Source organism: Triticum aestivum, chromosome 1A, assembly GCF_018294505.1.
Source record: "Triticum aestivum cultivar Chinese Spring chromosome 1A, IWGSC CS RefSeq v2.1, whole genome shotgun sequence".
NCBI lineage: Eukaryota > Viridiplantae > Streptophyta > Magnoliopsida > Poales > Poaceae > Triticum > Triticum aestivum.
The window spans coordinates 343420228-343437317 of NC_057794.1; the positions used below are offsets into that span (position 1 = coordinate 343420228).

Consider the following 17090-nt stretch of genomic DNA (forward strand, 5'->3'; position numbering starts at 1 on the left):
AACCTCATAGTCATAGGAACATGTATGAGTCCTGAAGAGAGCAATAACAGTAAACTAAATGATCAAGTGCTAAGCTAACGGAATGGGTCAAGTCAATCACATCATTCTCCTAATGATGTGATCCCGTTAATCAAATGACAACTCATGTCTATGGTTAGGAAACTTAACCATCTTTGATTAATGAGCTAGTCAAGTAGAGGCATACTAGTGACACTCTGTTTGTCTATGTATTCACACATGTACTAAGCTTCCGGTTAATACAATTCTAGCATGAATAATAAACACTTATCATGATATGAGGAAATAAATAATAACTTTATTATTGCCTCTAGGGCATATTTCCTTCAGTCTCCCACTTGCACTAGAGTCAATAATCTAGATTACACAGTAATGATTCTAACACCCATGGAGCCTTGGTGCTGATCATGTTTTGCTCATGAGAGAGGCTTAGTCAACGGGTCTGCAACATTCAGATCCATATGTATCTTGCAAATCTCTATGTCTCCCATCTGGACTTGATCGCGAATGGAATTGAAGTGTCTCTTGATGTGCTTGATTCTCTTGTGAAATCTGGATTCCTTTGCCAAGGCAATTGCACCAGTATTGTCACAAAAGATTTTCATTGGACTCGATGCACTAGGTATGACACCTATATCGGATATGAACTCCTTCATCTAGACTCCTTCATTTGTTGCTTCCGAAGCAGCAATGTACTCTGCTTCACACGTAGATCCCGCCATGACGCTTTGTTTAGAACTGCTCCAACTGACAGCTCCACCGTTCAATATAAACATGTATCCGGTTTGTGATTTAGAATTGTCTAGATAGTGTCGAAGCTTGCATCAACGTAACCATTTACGATGAGCTCTTTGTCACCTCCATAAATGAGAAACATATCCTTAGTCCTTTTCAGGTATTTCAGGATGTTCTTGACCGTTGTCCAGTGATCCACTCCTGGATTACTTTGGTACCTCCCTGCTAAACTAATAGCAAGGCACACATCAGGTCTGGTACACAACATTGCATACATGATAGAGCCTATGGCTGAAGCATAGGGAACATCTTTCATTTTCTCTCTATCTTCTGCAGTGGTCGGGCATTGAGTCTTACTCAACTTCACACCTTGTAACATAGGCAAGAATCCTTTCTTTTCCTGATCCATTTTGAACTTCTTCAAAACTTTGTCAAGGTATGTGCTTTGTGAAAGTCCAATTAAGCGTCTTGATCTCTCTCTATAGATCTTGATACCCAATATGTAAGCAGCTTCACCGAGGTCTTTCATTAAAAAACTCTTATTCAAATATCCTTTTATGCTATCTAGAAATTCTATATCATTTCCAATCAACAATATGTCATCCACATATAATATTAGAAATGCTACAGAGCTCCCACTCACTTTCTTGTAAATACATGCTTCTCCAAAAGTCTGTATAAAACCATATGCTTTGATCACACTATCAAAACGTTTATTCCAACTCCGAGAGGCTTGCACCAGTCCTTAAATGGATCGCTGGAGCTTGCATACTTTGTTAGCACCCTTTGGATCAATAAAACCTTCAGGTTGCATCATATACAACTCTTCTTCCAGAAATCCATTCAGGAATGCAGTCTTTACATCCATTTGCCAAATTTCATAATCATAAAATGCGGCAATAGCTAACATGATTCGGACGGACTTAAGCATCGCTACGGGTGAGAAGGTCTCATCGTAGTCAGCTCCTTGAACTTGTCGAAAACCTTTCGCAACAAGTCAAGCTTTGTAGACAGTAACATTACCATCAGCGTTTGTCTTCTTCTTGAAGATCCATTTATTCTCGATGGCTTGCCGATCATCAGGCAAGTCAACCAAAGTCCACACTTTGTTCTCATACATGGATCCCATCTCAGATTTCATGGCTTCTAGCCATTTTGCGGAATCTGGGCTCATCATCGCTTCCTCATAGTTTGTAGGTTCGTCATGGTCTAGTAACATGACCTCCAGAATAGGATTACCGTACCACTCTGGTGCGGATCTTACTCTGGTTGACCTACGAGGTTCGGTAGTAATTTGATCTGAAGTTTCATGATCATCATCATTAGCTTCTTCACTAATTGGTGTAGGTGTCACAGGAACCGGTTTCTGTGATGAACTACTTTCCAATAAGGGAGCAGGTACAGTTACCTCATCAAGTTATACTTTCCTCCCACTCACTTCTTTCGAGAGAAACTCCTTCTCTAGAAAGGATCCATTCTTAGCAACAAAAGTCTTGCCTTCAGATCTGTGATAGAAGGTGTACCCAACTGTTTCTTTTGGGTATCCTATGAAGACACATTTCTCTGATTTGGGTTCGAGCTTATCGAGTTGAAACTTTTTCACATAAGCATCGTAGCCCCAAACTTTAAGAAATGACAACTTTGGTTTCTTTCCAAACCATAGTTCATAAGGAGTCGTCTCAACGGATTTAGATAGTGCCCTATATAACGTGAATGCAGCCGTCTCTAAAGCATAACCCCAAAAAGATAGCGGTAAATCAGTAAGAGACATCATAGATCGTACCATATCTAGTAAAGTACGATTACGATGTTCGGACACACCATTATGTTGTGGTGTTCCGGGTGGCATGAGTTGTGAAACTATTCCACATTGTTTCAAATGAAGACTAAACTCGTAACACAAATATTCTCCTCCATGATCAAATCGTAGAAACTTTATTTTCTTGTTATGATGATTTTCCACGTACTCTGAAATTCTTTGAACTTTTCAAATGTTTCAAACTTATGTTTCATCAAGTAGATATACCCATATCTGCTCAAATCATCTGTGAAGGTGAGACAATAACGATATCCGCCACAAGCCTCAACATTCATCGGACCACATACATCAGTATGTATGATTTCCAACAAATTTGTTGCTCGCTCCATTCTTCCGGAGAATGGTGTTTTAGTCATCTTGCCCATGAGGCATGGTTCGCAAGTACCAAGTGATTCATAATCAAGTGATTCCAAAAATCCATCAGAATGGAGTTTCTTCATGCGCTTTACACCAATATGACCCAAACGGCAGTGCCACAAATAAGTTGCACTATCATTATCAACTCTGCATCTTTTAGCTTCAATACTATGAATATGTGTATCTTCACTATCGAGATTCAAAAAGAATAGACCACTCTTTAAGGGTGCATGACCATAAAAGATATTACTCATATAAATAGAACAACCATTATTATCTGATTTAAATGAGTAACCGTCTCGCATTAAACAAGATCCATATATAACGTTCATGCTCAACACTGGCACCAAATAACAATTATTTAGGTCTAAAACTAATCGCGAAGGTAGATGTAGAGGTAGCGTGCCGACCGCGATCACATCGACTTTGGAACCATTTCCCACGCGCATCGTCACCTCGTCCTTTGCTAATCTTCGCTTAATCCGTAGTCCCTGTTTCCAGTTCCAAATATTAGCAACAGAACCAGTATCAAATACCCAGGCACTACTGCGAGAATTAGTAAGGTACACATCAATAACATGTATATCACATATACCTTTGGTCACCTTGCCATCCTTCTTATCCACCAAATACTTGGGGCAGTTCCGCTTCCAGTGACCAGTCTGTTTGCAGTAGAAGCACTCAGTCTCAGGCTTAGGTCCAGACTTGGGTTTCTTCTCCTGAACAGCAACTTGTTTGCCGTTCTTCTTGAAGTTCCCCTTCTTCTTCCCTTTGCCCTTTTTCTTGAAACTGGTGGTCTTGTTGACCATCAACACTTGATGCTCCTTCTTGATTTCTACCTCCGCAGCCTTTAGCATTGCGAAGAGCTCGGGAATCGTCTTATCCATCCCTTGCATGTTATAGTTCATCACGAAGCTCTTGTAGCTTGGTGGCAGTGATTGAAGAATTCTGTCAATAACACTATCATCCGGAAGATTAACTCCCAGTTGAATCAAGTGATTGTTATACCCAGACATTCTGAGTATATGCTCACTGACAGAACTATTCTCCTCCATCTTGCAGCTGTAGAACTTATTGGAGACTTCATATCTCTCAATCCGGGCATTTGCTTGAAATATTAACTTCAACTCCTGGAACATCTCATATGCTCCATGACGTTCAAAACGTCGTTGAAGTCCCGGTTCTAAGCCGTAAAGCATGGCACACTGAACTATCGAGTAGTCATCAGCTTTGCTCTGCCAGACGTTCATAGCATCTGGTGTTGCTCCTGCAGCAGGTTTGGCACCTAGCAGTGCTTCCAGGATGTAATTCTTCTGTGCAGCAATGAGGATAATCCTCAAGTTACGGACCCAGTCCGTGTAACTGCTACCATCATCTTTCAACTTTGCTTTCTCAAGGAACGCATTAAAATTCAACGGAACAACATCACGGGCCATCTATCTACAACAACATAGACATGCAAAATACTATCAGGTACTAAGTTCATGATAAATTAATGTTCAGTCAATCAAATTATTAAAGAACTCCCACTTAGATAGACATCCCTCTAATCATCTAAGCGATCACGTGATCCATATCAACTAAACCATGTCCGATCATCATGTGAGATGGAGTAGTTTTCAATGGTGAACATCACTATGTTGATCATATCTTCTATATGATTCACGCTCGACCTTTCGGTCTCTAGTGTTCCGAGGCCATGTCTGCATATGCTAGGCTCGTCAAGCTTAACCCAAGTATTCTGCATGTGCAAAACTGGCTTGCACCCGTTGTATGTGAACGTAGAGCTTATCACACCTGATCATCACGTGGTGCCTCGGCACGATGAACTTTCGCAACGATGCATACTCAGGGAGAACACTTGTACCTTGAAATTTAGTGAGAGATCATCTTATAATGCTACCGTCGTTCTAAGAAAATAAGATGCATAAAAGATAAACATCACATGCAATCAATATAAGTGATATGATATGGCCATCATCATCTTGTGCTTGTGATCTCCATCTCTGAAGCACCGTCATGATCACCATCGTCACCGGCGCGACACCTTGATCTCCATCGTAGCATCGTTGTCGTCTCGCCAAATATTGCTTCTACGACTATCGCTACCGCTTAGTGATAAAGTGAAGCCATTACAGGGCGATTGCATTGCATACAATAAAGCGACAACCATATGGCTCCTGCCAGTTGCCGATAACTCGGTTACAAAACATGATCATCTCATACAATAAAATATAGCATCATGTCTTGACCATATCACATCACGACATGCCCCGCAAAAACAAGTTAGACGTCCTCTACTTTGTTGTTGCAAGTTTTACGTGGCTGCTACGGGCTGAGCAAGAACCGTTCTTACCTATGCATCAAAACCACAACGATAGTTTGTCAAGTTAGTGTTGTTTTAACCTTCTCAAGGACCGGGCGTAGCCACACTCGATTCAACTAAAGTTGGAGAAACTGACACCCGCCAACCACCTATGTGCAAAGCACGTCGGTAGAACCAGTCTCACGTAAGCGTACGCGTAATGTCGGTCCGAGCCACTTCATCCAACAATACCGCCTAACCAAAGTGTGACATGTTGGTAAGCAGTATGACTTGTATCGTCCACAACTCACTTGTGTTCTACTCGTGCATATAACATCTACGCATAAACCAGGCTCGGATGCCACTATTGGGAAACGTAGTAATTTCAAAAAAATTCCTACGCACACACAGGATCATGGTGATGCATAGCAATGAGAGGGGAGAGTGTGTCCACGTACCCTCGTAGACCGAAAGCGGAAGCATTAGCACAACGCGGTTGATGTAGTCATACGTCTTCACGATCCGACCGATCCAAGTACTGAACGTACGATACCTCCGAGTTTAGCACACGTTCAGCTCGATGACGTCCCACGAACTCCGATCCAGTAGAGCTTCACGGGAGAGTTCCGTCAGCATGACGACGTGATGACGGTGATGATGATGCTACTGACGCAGGGCTTCGCCTAAGCACCGCTACGATATAATCGAGGTGGATTATGGTGGAGGGGGCACCGCACATGGCTGGGAGAGATCAACAGATCAACTTGTGTGTCTAGAGGTGCCCCTGCCCCCGTATATAAAGGAGCAAGGGGGAGGCCGGCCGACCCCTATAGGCGTGCCAGGAGGAGGAGTCCTCCTCCTAGTAGGAGTAGGAGGGGGAAAGGAAGGGGGAGAGGGAGAAGGAAAGGGGGGTGCCGCCCCCCTCTCCTAGTACAATTCGGATCAGAGGGGGAGGGGCGTGCGGCATGCCCTAGGCCAGCCCTCTCTCTCTCCACTAAGGCCCATAAGGCCCACTATTTCTCCCGGGGGGTTCCGGTAACCCTCTGGCACTCCGGTTTTCTCTAAAACCACCCGGAACACTTTCGGTGTCCGAATATAGTCGTCCAATATATCGATCTTTACATCTCGACCATTTTGAGACTCCTCGTCATGTTCGTGATCATATCCAGGACTCCGAACTACCTTCGGTACATTAAAACACAAAAACTCATAATACCGATCGTCACCGAACTTTAAGCGTGCGGACCCTACGGGTTCGAGAACTATGTATACATGACCGAGACACGTCTCTGGTCAATAACCAATAGTGGAACCTGGATGCTCATATTGGCTCCCACATATTCTACGAAGATCTTTATCGGTCAAACCGCATAACAACATATGTTGTTCCCTTTGTCATCGGTATGTTACTTGCCCGAGATTCGATCGTCGGTATCTCAATACCTAGTTCAATCTCGTTACCGGCAAGTCTCTTTACTCGTTCCGTAATACATCATCTCACAACTAACACATTAGTTACAATGCTTGCAAGGCTTATAGTGATGTGCATTACCGAGTGGGCCCAGAGATACCTCTCCGACAATCGGAGTGACAAATCCTAATCTTGATCTATGCCAACTCAACAAGTACCATCGGAGACACCTGTAGAGCATCTTTATAATCACCCAGTTATGTTGTGACGTTTGGTAGCACACAAAGTGTTCCTCCGGTAATTGGGAGTTGCATAACCTCATAGTCATAGGAACATGTATGAGTCATGAAGAAAGCAATAGCAGTAAACTAAACGATCAAGTGCTAAGCTAGCGGAATGGGTCAAGTCAATCACATCATTCTCCTAATGATGTGATCCCATTAATCAAATGACAACTCATGTCTATGTTTAGGAAACTTAACCATCTTTGATTAATGAGCTAGTCAAGTAGAGGCATACTAGTGACACTCTGTTTGTCTATGTATTCACACATGTACTAAGTTTTCGGTAAATACAATTCTAGCATGAATAATAAACATTTATCATGATATGAGGAAATAAATAATAACTTTATTATTGCCTCTAGGGCATATTTCCTTCACTCATAACTCTCAATCCATGCCTCAGGACTTAAATTGGCTATATAGTTAGGCACCTTGTGAGGACGTTTGAAATCCTTGGGGAGGCGCTTATTACACAGATCCGGTACTAAGCATGGCACGCCCAAATTTCTAAAGGTTACACCTAGCTCCACAGAAGTGGTTGGACGAACCGGAGTAGGTTGTCGGGCCGCATACTGTGCCGCTAACTCGGCCTCTTAACGGGCTCTTCCTTGATCCACCACATTCTGAGCATCAGCACCACCGCCCGCCGGGTTATGTCTGCGTGGCGGGTTATGGTTCCGTCCACTGCTTGACACCGTCGGCTCATCAATACGTTTGTTGTAACTCTGACTTGGGCGAGGGGTGCAATGAATCATGTCATGACTGTTAGAATAAGCCTGCTGCTGAGTCAGCGTCATCTGAAGAAGATCTCTAGCTCTCCATGTCTCAACCGCCGTCGACTACTCACCATCAACCGGGAGAGCCGCCAATCGTGACGCCGTAGTGATCATGTTATCCAAAGGGTTAGAATAATGACCCAATGGCGTCAGCACATTTTGCGGCGGGTTATTGTTCTGACGAGGCGGGTCTATTGTGCGTGGCTGAACCGACATACCCGTCCCAGGCGCTTCGACCCAGTTTACTACTGCCGGGTCACTGGTTCCTGCTCCTGGAGTGTTGAAGAGATTTATTGCCTCATAAACTGACGACAGACGAGTTTGATGTCTCCTCCTCATGACCTCGTTTGAAACGTTCTAATATAGCATGAGCCGATAAGATTGCGACTGAATCCGCTGTGCCTGAGCATCCAAAGCAGCCCGCTCCTCGGCCATCCTAGTGTTTTCTGCGTTTAGCTCCTCCTTGGCCTGCGCTATCTCATCACGCAACTTTATGACTGCCGCATTATGCTCGTCTTGATCCCACGGGTTAACCACTGTTGTTAACAACGTTGTCAGCTTATCCAGTAAGTTGGTTAAGACCTGAGCCAGCGGGCGCTCAGGGCCTCCTCCCCCGGCAGCCACTGCTGACCCGAAAATCAACTATGCTGCCGTTGATGAGTGCTGCACGGGCTGCGTACCGGCCATGAAGATTGCAACCCGGTTCGGCGGCTCACAGGGGTCCGAAATACTGTCGCCATCGGAACAGCCCCCAAGCAGGCCGTCTTGCTGTTGATACAATGACTCTGTCTCACTGGTGGATGACTTGCCATCAGAGTAAACAACAATCTCACCACCAGATGCCGGTCTATCCTCGGATTCCGCTCCATGGATAAACCCCACGAAGGCACGATTCATGACAGGCCGAAACCGGGCGGGTCTCGCACGCTGAGCCGTCTCGATGATGTCGGTGCAGATGTCCGGCTCAGGGCCCGGTTCGCCGATCTTGCCGATGAAGACGTGAATTACGTCGAAGGGGACCCGGTACCCGTACTCAATTGAGCCGGCCTCGGGGCCCTAGCCTGCGTCGTCCATGTAGAGCTTGTCACGACGACTCTTGGTCATCCGGCCCACAGCATATCCCTTGATCCCTTTGAAGTTACCCTCTAAGAACTTGAAACCATGGTGCGATAGCCCCACGGTGGGTGCCAACTGTCGTGGAATTGTCACGGCAGATGTCCTAGTGTGAGGACTTAGTCGTGGAGCCATCGTGATGTGGTTAGCTTAAAGGGGTTAATCAGGACAAAGGACACGAGGAGTCTATACTGGTTCGGCCCCTTACGGTGAAGGTAATAGCCTAGTCCAGTTGTAGGTGGTATTGCTAGGGTTTCGATGAGCAGGGAGCGAATACGCTTGACCCGGCTCTCGATCTGTTGTTTCTTGCCCTAAGCCACCGCTGGATCATCCCCTTATATACACGGGTTGACGCCCTGCGGCCAACAAAGTCCCGGCCGTCTTATACAACGTATCCGACTCGGTGACCTTTCTTTCCTATCTTACAAAACAAGTCTACATACATGGCGGTTTATATGCGTGGGCCTTAAGCCGCCTTCGGGTTTGGGCCCTCTACCAAGCTTATCTATGAACCGCCATATACTCTTGGGCTTCATTGAGATGAATCACCATAGGGATGACCCGGCCCCTCCTGGGCGGGTCATACCTAATAGTTATATCCCCAACACCCTGGATGCAGGAAGTGAGATTCGAACTCTAAACCTCATTGTTTCCTTCCAACCGCAGTAACCAACTAGGAGAGCTACTTATTTTGCTTCTTGTTGTGCGCCTTCCGGGCTATGTTTTTCTTTTGGGTTTTGTTTGGCAAGTTTTTCTTTCTTTTTTTCCTTTCTATTTATTTTTTTCAATTTTCTTTTTCGTTTTTTAAAATTGTGAATATTTTCTTAAATTTGTGAACCTTTTTCAAATCCATATTTTTTTAAAATGCATGATTTTTCTTCATATCCATGACTTTTTAATTTCTACAATTTGTTTTCAAAACCTGCGAACATTTTTCAAAATCATGATTTTTTTGACAAAAATGATGAACTTTTTTTAAACCATGAACATTTTTTTCAAAATCGATGAACGTTTTTCAATTTTGATGATCTTTTTCAAAAAATTGAATTGTTGTGAAATTCATGAACTTATTTCAAATTTCATGAAGTTATTCAAATTAACACACTTTTGAAAATTGGTGATATTTATTTCAAATCCGTGAAGTTTCTTTGAATTCATGAGCTTTCTTCAAATTTATGATTTGTTTTTTAAATTCACGCAACTTAATAAAATTAGTGAACTTTTTTTAGATTCGCGAACTGTTTTAAAGTCACAAAAAATACTTTAAAACACTGGCAACCGTTTTTTTCAGTGAACAACGCAGCACAAAAAAGAAATCAGAGCAAAAAAAGCGAACCAATTAATAGAAACAAAAGGACAAGCGAGGCTGGGACACGAGCGAGTTACCGACCATCGGCCTGTGTTGGGCCAGGCCTTGTCGGCCTGCGCGTGAGCGCCAAGGAAGGTAAGTGGCGCTACAGGCGTCAAATAGGTGATATGTTCTACGGGCCTGATTTCCTGCTCTGCCACACTCTTCATTTGGGCCGATATAAGGTCTAGCGAGAAGGTGGCGTCGGCGGGCCGGAGGTCGTTGTAGTGCCTGTGCGACAAATAGATACGCACCGCGCGTCTCCCAAACAGTTCTGCCTGACGCGGACGCGGATTTACAGACCAACCCCTCCACTTCCCATTTCGTATCAAACCAAGTCCACCTCTATCTCGCCGTCGCCTCCCCGCTCCTTTGCTTCCGCCCGGCCGTTTCTCTAGGGTTTAACGCCATGGACGTCGAGGACGAGCTCCAGACCGCCCCCGCGCCCGCGGACGGCGGAGAGTCCTCGCACGCGCTGGTGTCCGGGGACCAGTTGGACATGGAGGCGTACGCGGCGCAGTACTCGGGGCGCACGCGCGTGGGGCGGCTCCTCTTCATCGCGGAGAAGTGCGGGTCGGAGCAGATGCGGCTGGATGCGCTCCGGCTGGCCTACGACTGGGCCCTCAAGGGCGAGGACACGGCCCTCCACCGCGACGTCTCCGCCAAGATCGCCGGCCGCCTTGGCCCCCGCTACGCCGCCGACCAGCCCTGGTCCGGCGCGGTCGAGCGCCGCGCCCTGCTGCGCAAGGATAAGCTTGACAGCGAGCTCAATGTCTACAGGGTACCGGAACCCTAAACTTCGCTCCCTTTTTGTTTGTTTTAGGATTGTATCTGGTCGCCATTTCTGCTTGACGCAATGAGCGACGCATTGGCGTGTGTTCTGAAATCACTCTACCTGCAGACCAATCTGATCAAAGAGAGTATCCGGATGGGCTACAATGACCTTGGTGATTTCCACTATGCTCAAGGCCACCTTTCAGACGCCTTCAAGAGCTATATCAGGACCCGCGATTACTGCACTACCTCGAAGCATGTTGTTCAGATGTGCTTGAATGTCATACTTGTTAGCATTGAGCTGGGGCAGTTTATGCACGTGTCAAATTATGTCATCAAGGCGGAGCAGACCCCAGACGATTTGGATCGTATTACTGCCGCCAAGTTGCGAGCTGCTGCTGGATTAGCCTACATGGAAACAAACAAGTACAAACTTGCTGCCCGGAAGGTTAGTGCACTAGAATCTCCTTTACTTGTTATTGTTTCTATCCTAATACTCCCTGCATTCCACAATGTAGTGCTTCCTCTATCCCCGTGCTTCAACTTTGACCGTAAATTTAACTACCAAGACCGATTGCGGCGGGAGCAAAAATTATATCAGTGAATTCATATTCGAAAGAAGTTTTCAATTATATAATTTTTCTCCCGCCGCAGTTGGTCTCATTGGTTAAATTTATGGTCAAAGTTGAACCTCGGAAAGCGTGGGCGCACTATATTTTGGAATAGAGAGTATTTCGTGTTGCTACATCTGTTTATCAGGGATTCATGAAGCATGCACATTTAATCTGTTGGAACTTTGAACTGTTCCACTACATTGGCTCGAATAGCTGGTGTGTTTTAAAATTGCAACCGTTGTGCTATTGGAGATTTCGGCAGTGATATTATTGTAACCTGTGGTTTATTAGAAGTAAGGAAATGAAACAAGTAAAGGGATCCCCTAACTTTATTAGTATAGGGTACATTGCTATGTTTGTCAGTTTGTTTACTCCCTTTTCAGGAAATCTGGATAATTTGTACAAAACTGAGTAAATATGTATTCCTTTGTCCTTTTCTCACGACAAAACTCATTATGCTATAGATATATCAATTTCTATTTCGGGCTGGACATAAAGCCCAATAATTGGTATCTACCAACTTTTTCTTTTGTGAAGAACCACATAACAAATATGCCATTTTTTATGGTTCAGTTAGTTATTTCATACTCACACTTGATAATAGTAATAGAACTGTTAAGTTGACTGCGGGAATTAAAAGTGTGCCCCCTTCTGAAGTTTATAGAGACAGGATCAGAGCTAAGGAGCAACTATTCTGAAGTTATAGCTCCACACGATGTTGCTGTCTATGGTGCACTATGCGCGCTTGCTTCTTTTGATCGCTCAGAGCTGAAGGTTCGTCTTTGCCTGAACTATTTTTTCCCTTCACATGGATCTTTTATGTTAATTGTTCTGGCTAAACCAGATTAATTTCCTCATTTGATACAGAGCAAAGTTATTGACAACTACAATTTTTGCAATTTCTTGGAGTTAGTGCCTGAAGTAAGGGAGCTGGTAAATGATTTTTATGCAAGGTACTAGTAGGAATCTAGGATGCAAGTGCTGCAATTAATTTTCTCCCTTAATGCTTTATTGAACTGTATATTTTTCTGCGGGATGAAGTTCTTTTTTAATCTATTGGTCCTATAGCAAAGAGTATTATGAACGATATGGTAGGAGCTCCGGTCTTCTACATAACAGATGGGGATCTTTGGGTGAATTAAGCATATGAAATGTATGGTTGCTTAGTGAGTCTTGTTTTACTTGTTTAGAGGGATCGTGATGTCAGCAGCAGGATAATTTATAGCTCATTCACGTTGTTTTAGTAGTATACAGTTGGTCCAGTATTTCAAACAGGGGAAAGTTTGGTACTCCAAATTTACTCCCAGTTCCTTTTTAGGCCCTGAAAGATTTGAAGGGGTCATTTTGGTCCCGGTTTGCACCTTGCCTTAAAAAAAGTTGTTTGCATCATAGGCAGGTGGTCTAGTTCCACACATTGTGGCATAAAATTTTGCTTAAATTGACGTTTTATCCGGAAAAAGTTTGGCACAAAAATGGAAGTTTGGGGACCCAAAAATAGTTATTTTAGCCTGGAGCTCAAAGCGGCATTATCCAGATGGTAAATTTCTTCCAAATAGATAAGTACCAAGCCACTTCTGGGCATTCCTGTTCTTTGGCGTTTTAAATCTTCAATTATTTATGAAGCCAATGATATAAATGATGATGTTGTATCTTTTGTTAACATGCTCTGGCAGTTTCTGATTCATGATTGTCCTATTTGTAAGTGATGTGTTTTTTTAAACTTGAAAGAGAACATACTTAAGTTGTTCATTAGTCAGGTAAAATAAATTTCAAATGATTTTCGGTGAGACATCTCAAAGGCCACGTTCTGGGCCAAGCAGTTGCCTCAGTTAGCTGGGCATGCCGTCGAGCACCCTGTGCATCCATGCTCAAACCCTGTTGCCCACTCTTTACAGTGGATGCCATAACTTTATGGCAGAATTATGAATTAAGAGAGGTCATGCTGTCATTCCTTCCAATCTAATAAGACAGCAATTGCTCTCTTTGCTTGTCACTTGCACTGATACGATGTGGTCATTGACTGGTGGATAAACTATAAAAACTGAACCAACAAAAACCTGTCACATTTGGTTGTTGTTGTCTAATAAGGAATAGTTTCCTCAGTTGTCTATTTATTCACCTGGATTCTCACATTGTAGCTGGATTCATTATGAGATGTGTTGAACCTTCTACCATATGATGTTGTTTATGCATTTGTGCAGTAGATTAATTCCTTTGTTTTTTACTACGCCGTGCCTTTTTTCTTCATAAACATACATTTTTATTCTTTATACACGTTTTTTATTAACTAATCGCAATTAATACCAGCCGCTATGGGTCATGTCTGGGATATCTTGAGAAGCTGAAGTCAAACCTGCTGCTGGATATGCATCTGCATGGGCATATAGAAACTCTGTACAAGGACATTCGACACAAAGCCATCATACAGTACACTTTCCCATTCATATCTGTTGATCTCAACTTGATGGCTGTTGCCTTCCAGACATCTGTGTCCCTGCTAGAGAAAGAGCTGGCAGCGCTTATCACTGATAACAAAATACAGGTACCTAACAAAGATGCCTTGTATAACATGTATTGCAAGTTTGCAACACCTGCAGGGCTAATTTGCTGATCTTCTCGTTTCTTTAATTTATATGCAGGCTCGTATCGACTCACACAACAAGATTCTATACGCAAGCCACGCCGACCAAAGGAATGGAACTTTCCAGCGTGCACTGCAGACTGGCAATGAGTTTGAGAGAGATGTCAAGTCCATGCTTCTGAGGGCGAACCTTCTCAAGCACGAGTTCAGCCAGAAGGCAGCAGAAAGGAAGGTGTGAAAACAAGTTCTCCTTGGTTCGGGCCATAGGTGCATTGAGCGATTTTAGTGATGATTCGTGCCATAGTCAAGTGTTTCATGTCATGATCGGAATATTCAAGCTAAGATACTAGACAAAGATAATATTACTCCTGCCATGCACGTCTTTTGCGGAGACCATGTGGTTAATTTTGTACTACTTATTACTGGCATTCATTTTGGAGTTTTCGTATAGACCTATTTGGAGTTTGTGTGCTGTCGCTTTTAACAGTTTACTACCGCCGCGCTTGCAGTACAAGAAATTAAGAATTGCTGATAGTATGTTCTGACTGGAATCGCTTTGGTTGTGAAACCATTCATTACCACTTGCTTTCGGTGCGGAAAAATAAAACATGTCCTACATGAAGCCATTTCTATAATCTGCACCGACCAGTTTTTGACTTGGCTTTGTGGAATCTCAAAGCTGTACCATGCATGATAACTAATCATTGGGTAAAATTATATAAAGATGGATCTGTTTGGCACACAAATATAAAAGGCATCCGCGCTGTCAGGCACATGCAGGTGGAAGATTCAAGATATTCCCCCCTTTTCAAATCAAACAACCGAACGAAACAGTCATCGAGTAAACCCCGGGGTGTAATTCGTCATATAGCAGTACTCATATCGTATATACAGCATCTGCGCATCAAAATGCCTGTGCGGAAAAGAACAAAGTAATATGGAGGTCCATGAAGTTGCTTGCTCCCATTTCATTTCCCGCAGCTCCATCTGGCGGTCGGCACGCAGCTGAGGTAGTGGCACCACTCGCAGTGCTCGTTGCCGTTCACCCCTCGGAAGAGCATCGCCATCCCAACCGCCAGCCTGCGCAGGACAACAGCAATGCAGCATCAGTCAAGCGGAAGTCCAGAGCCCACCTAAACCCAACTCAACAAGAAAGATGTCGTTGCCGCTTTGCTTACCCGACGACGACCAGGACCGAGGCCAGGGCGAGCAGAGCCCACTGGTAGGCCAGGAACTTCCGGCCGACGTCCTTGACGGAGGACGGCAGCACGTAGCGCTGCGCCCAGCCGTAGTGCGGGCGCATGAGCAGCACGAAGCCGAGCAGGAACCCCGTGAGGAACCCCCCGATGTGCGCGAAGTTGTCCACGTGCGGCAGGATGCCGATCGCCAGGTTGACCGCGATCACGAACAGCAGCGTCACCAGCGCCGCCGCCTGCACGCATTCCGGCCACGTCGACAGTGTCAGAAACTCGACGGATTTTCAGAACGAAGTACTGCTGGTGCTGCTACCGCTGCAGAATATGTGCAGAATTGGTTGGAGATGCACCCACCTTGTTGGTGTAGATGGTCCAGTTGGTGAAGAGCTCCGAGAGCATGGCTCCGAGGAGCCCGAAGAGCGCACCGGACGCGCCCACGGAGATGTTGTCTTTGATGAACAGGGATGACATCACGCTGCCCCCGACGCCGGACACGAGGTAGATGACGCCGACTCTCACTGCAACCAAATTGACGGGAACAATATCAGTTCAGAATGTTCAGGTAATTGGAGTGTCAGTTCCGGAGATGAACGCGTACCGAATCCGAACTGCTGCTCGAGCCTGAGCCCGACGAGCACGAGGCTGAGCATGTTGGCCAGCAGGTGGACGACGCCGGCGTGGAGCCAGATGCACGTCACGAGTCTCCACCCCTGGTGCTCGTGCACCACCTTGTCCCACACGAGAGCGCCCAACTTCTGCAATCTGAAGACGACAGTATGTACCGCGAGCGTAAGAGATGACAAATCTCTCGCTGAATCGAAGGAATCGAAGCGGCGAGAGCCGAATTGTTGGGGAGACGAGATCGACGGATCACTCACGTGGCGGAGGAGGGCCCGAGGAGCGGGTTCTGGCTGAGCGGCTGGAAGGCGAAGCGGCGGAGGAACCCCGCGCCGACGCACCTCCTGCCGCCGCGGCCGCCGCGCGCGTGCGCGGGGCAGTTGTTGGCGTACATCACCACGGCGAACAGGGCGACGTTGGCGGTCACGATGACCGGCACGATCCACGGCACCCACTCCCTCTCCTCCTCGCGCCCCGGCTGCTGCTGCTGCGGCGCCGCCGCCGGCGGGGCCTTCTCCTTCCGGTCCACGTCGCGCCGCGAGCCGGCCATGGCGCCCACGACGTACGACGGGGTAGCGAGCTGTCGCGTGGCGAGCTGCGTTCCTGGAGCAACGGCTCTAATCGGCTGCGGTGTCGTGGAGAGTGGTAACGGCGGCGGGGTAGTGGAAAAGGTGGGAGGCGAGGCGAGGCGGCAGGGTGATAAATGGCGCAGCGGCTGGTGGTGCGTTTGCCTCAGCCGCGTGGGGTGGACGCGGTTTAGCTCTAGCCTAGCACGGCTGCACGGGCGGGGGCGGGTTGGCATGCCGTGGCCTGCTGACAGTGGGTGCTGTGCTGGCCTGACGGTGGAACGTGGTTCTGGCCGTGTGCCGAATCTGGTGCCGGCGCGAGCGCGACGTGGTTCCCGTAGACAGTAAACGGCAGGCAACCTTGTGGCCGAGCCAGTTTTCGTGCCGCGCGACGCCACGAGTTTGGCCGGCCCGCGCGCGAGAGGCCTCGGGCATACGGTGTGCCGTGCCTGCACTCGCCATGTCGGGCAGTCACTATCCCTCCATGAGTTATCACCTGCCCCGACGGGGATGTAAACACTTTTGGAATGAATTGACTGCTCGTCAAATAATGCTAGCTGAATGCCTGTGCATGG

At 46.0% G+C, this 17090-nt stretch overlaps 2 protein-coding genes across 2 annotated transcripts; one reads left to right on the top strand and one right to left on the bottom strand.

The window, feature by feature from the left end:
* Nucleotides 1-10478: 10478 nt before the first annotated feature.
* On the top strand, nt 10479-14585 carry LOC123049642 (COP9 signalosome complex subunit 1). The gene is made up of 6 exons (XM_044472543.1): nt 10479-10947; nt 11068-11388; nt 12212-12328; nt 12422-12507; nt 13862-14096; nt 14194-14585. The coding sequence occupies exons 1-6, from the start codon at nt 10576-10578 to the stop codon at nt 14371-14373; spliced, it is 1311 nt and encodes a 436-aa protein (XP_044328478.1). The 5' UTR covers nt 10479-10575; the 3' UTR covers nt 14374-14585.
* A 333-nt stretch (nt 14586-14918) lies between these two features.
* Nucleotides 14919-16766, bottom strand: LOC123049653 (RHOMBOID-like protein 2). Its single transcript, XM_044472553.1, has 5 exons — nt 16210-16766; nt 15930-16093; nt 15686-15849; nt 15314-15567; nt 14919-15215 (listed from the first exon to the last, which is right to left on the bottom strand). Exons 1-5 carry the CDS (start codon nt 16749-16751, stop codon nt 15104-15106), a joined length of 1236 nt encoding a protein of 411 aa, XP_044328488.1. The 5' UTR covers nt 16752-16766; the 3' UTR covers nt 14919-15103.
* Between the last annotated feature and the right edge of the window lie 324 nt (nt 16767-17090).

Coding starts and splice junctions, on each gene's coding strand:
- LOC123049642 (XM_044472543.1), top strand. CDS start 10,576: ATGGACGTCGAGGACGAGCTCCAGACCGCCCCCGCGCCCGCGGACGGC. Junction 10,948..11,067: donor GCGAGCTCAATGTCTACAGG/GTACCGGAACCC, acceptor CTCTACCTGCAG/ACCAATCTGATCAAAGAGAG. Junction 12,329..12,421: donor TTGATCGCTCAGAGCTGAAG/GTTCGTCTTTGC, acceptor CATTTGATACAG/AGCAAAGTTATTGACAACTA.
- LOC123049653 (XM_044472553.1), bottom strand. CDS start 16,751: ATGCCAACCCGCCCCCGCCCGTGCAGCCGTGCTAGGCTAGAGCTAAAC. Junction 16,094..16,209: donor CTCGGGCCCTCCTCCGCCAC/GTGAGTGATCCG, acceptor TGTCGTCTTCAG/ATTGCAGAAGTTGGGCGCTC. Junction 15,568..15,685: donor GGACCATCTACACCAACAAG/GTGGGTGCATCT, acceptor GAATGCGTGCAG/GCGGCGGCGCTGGTGACGCT.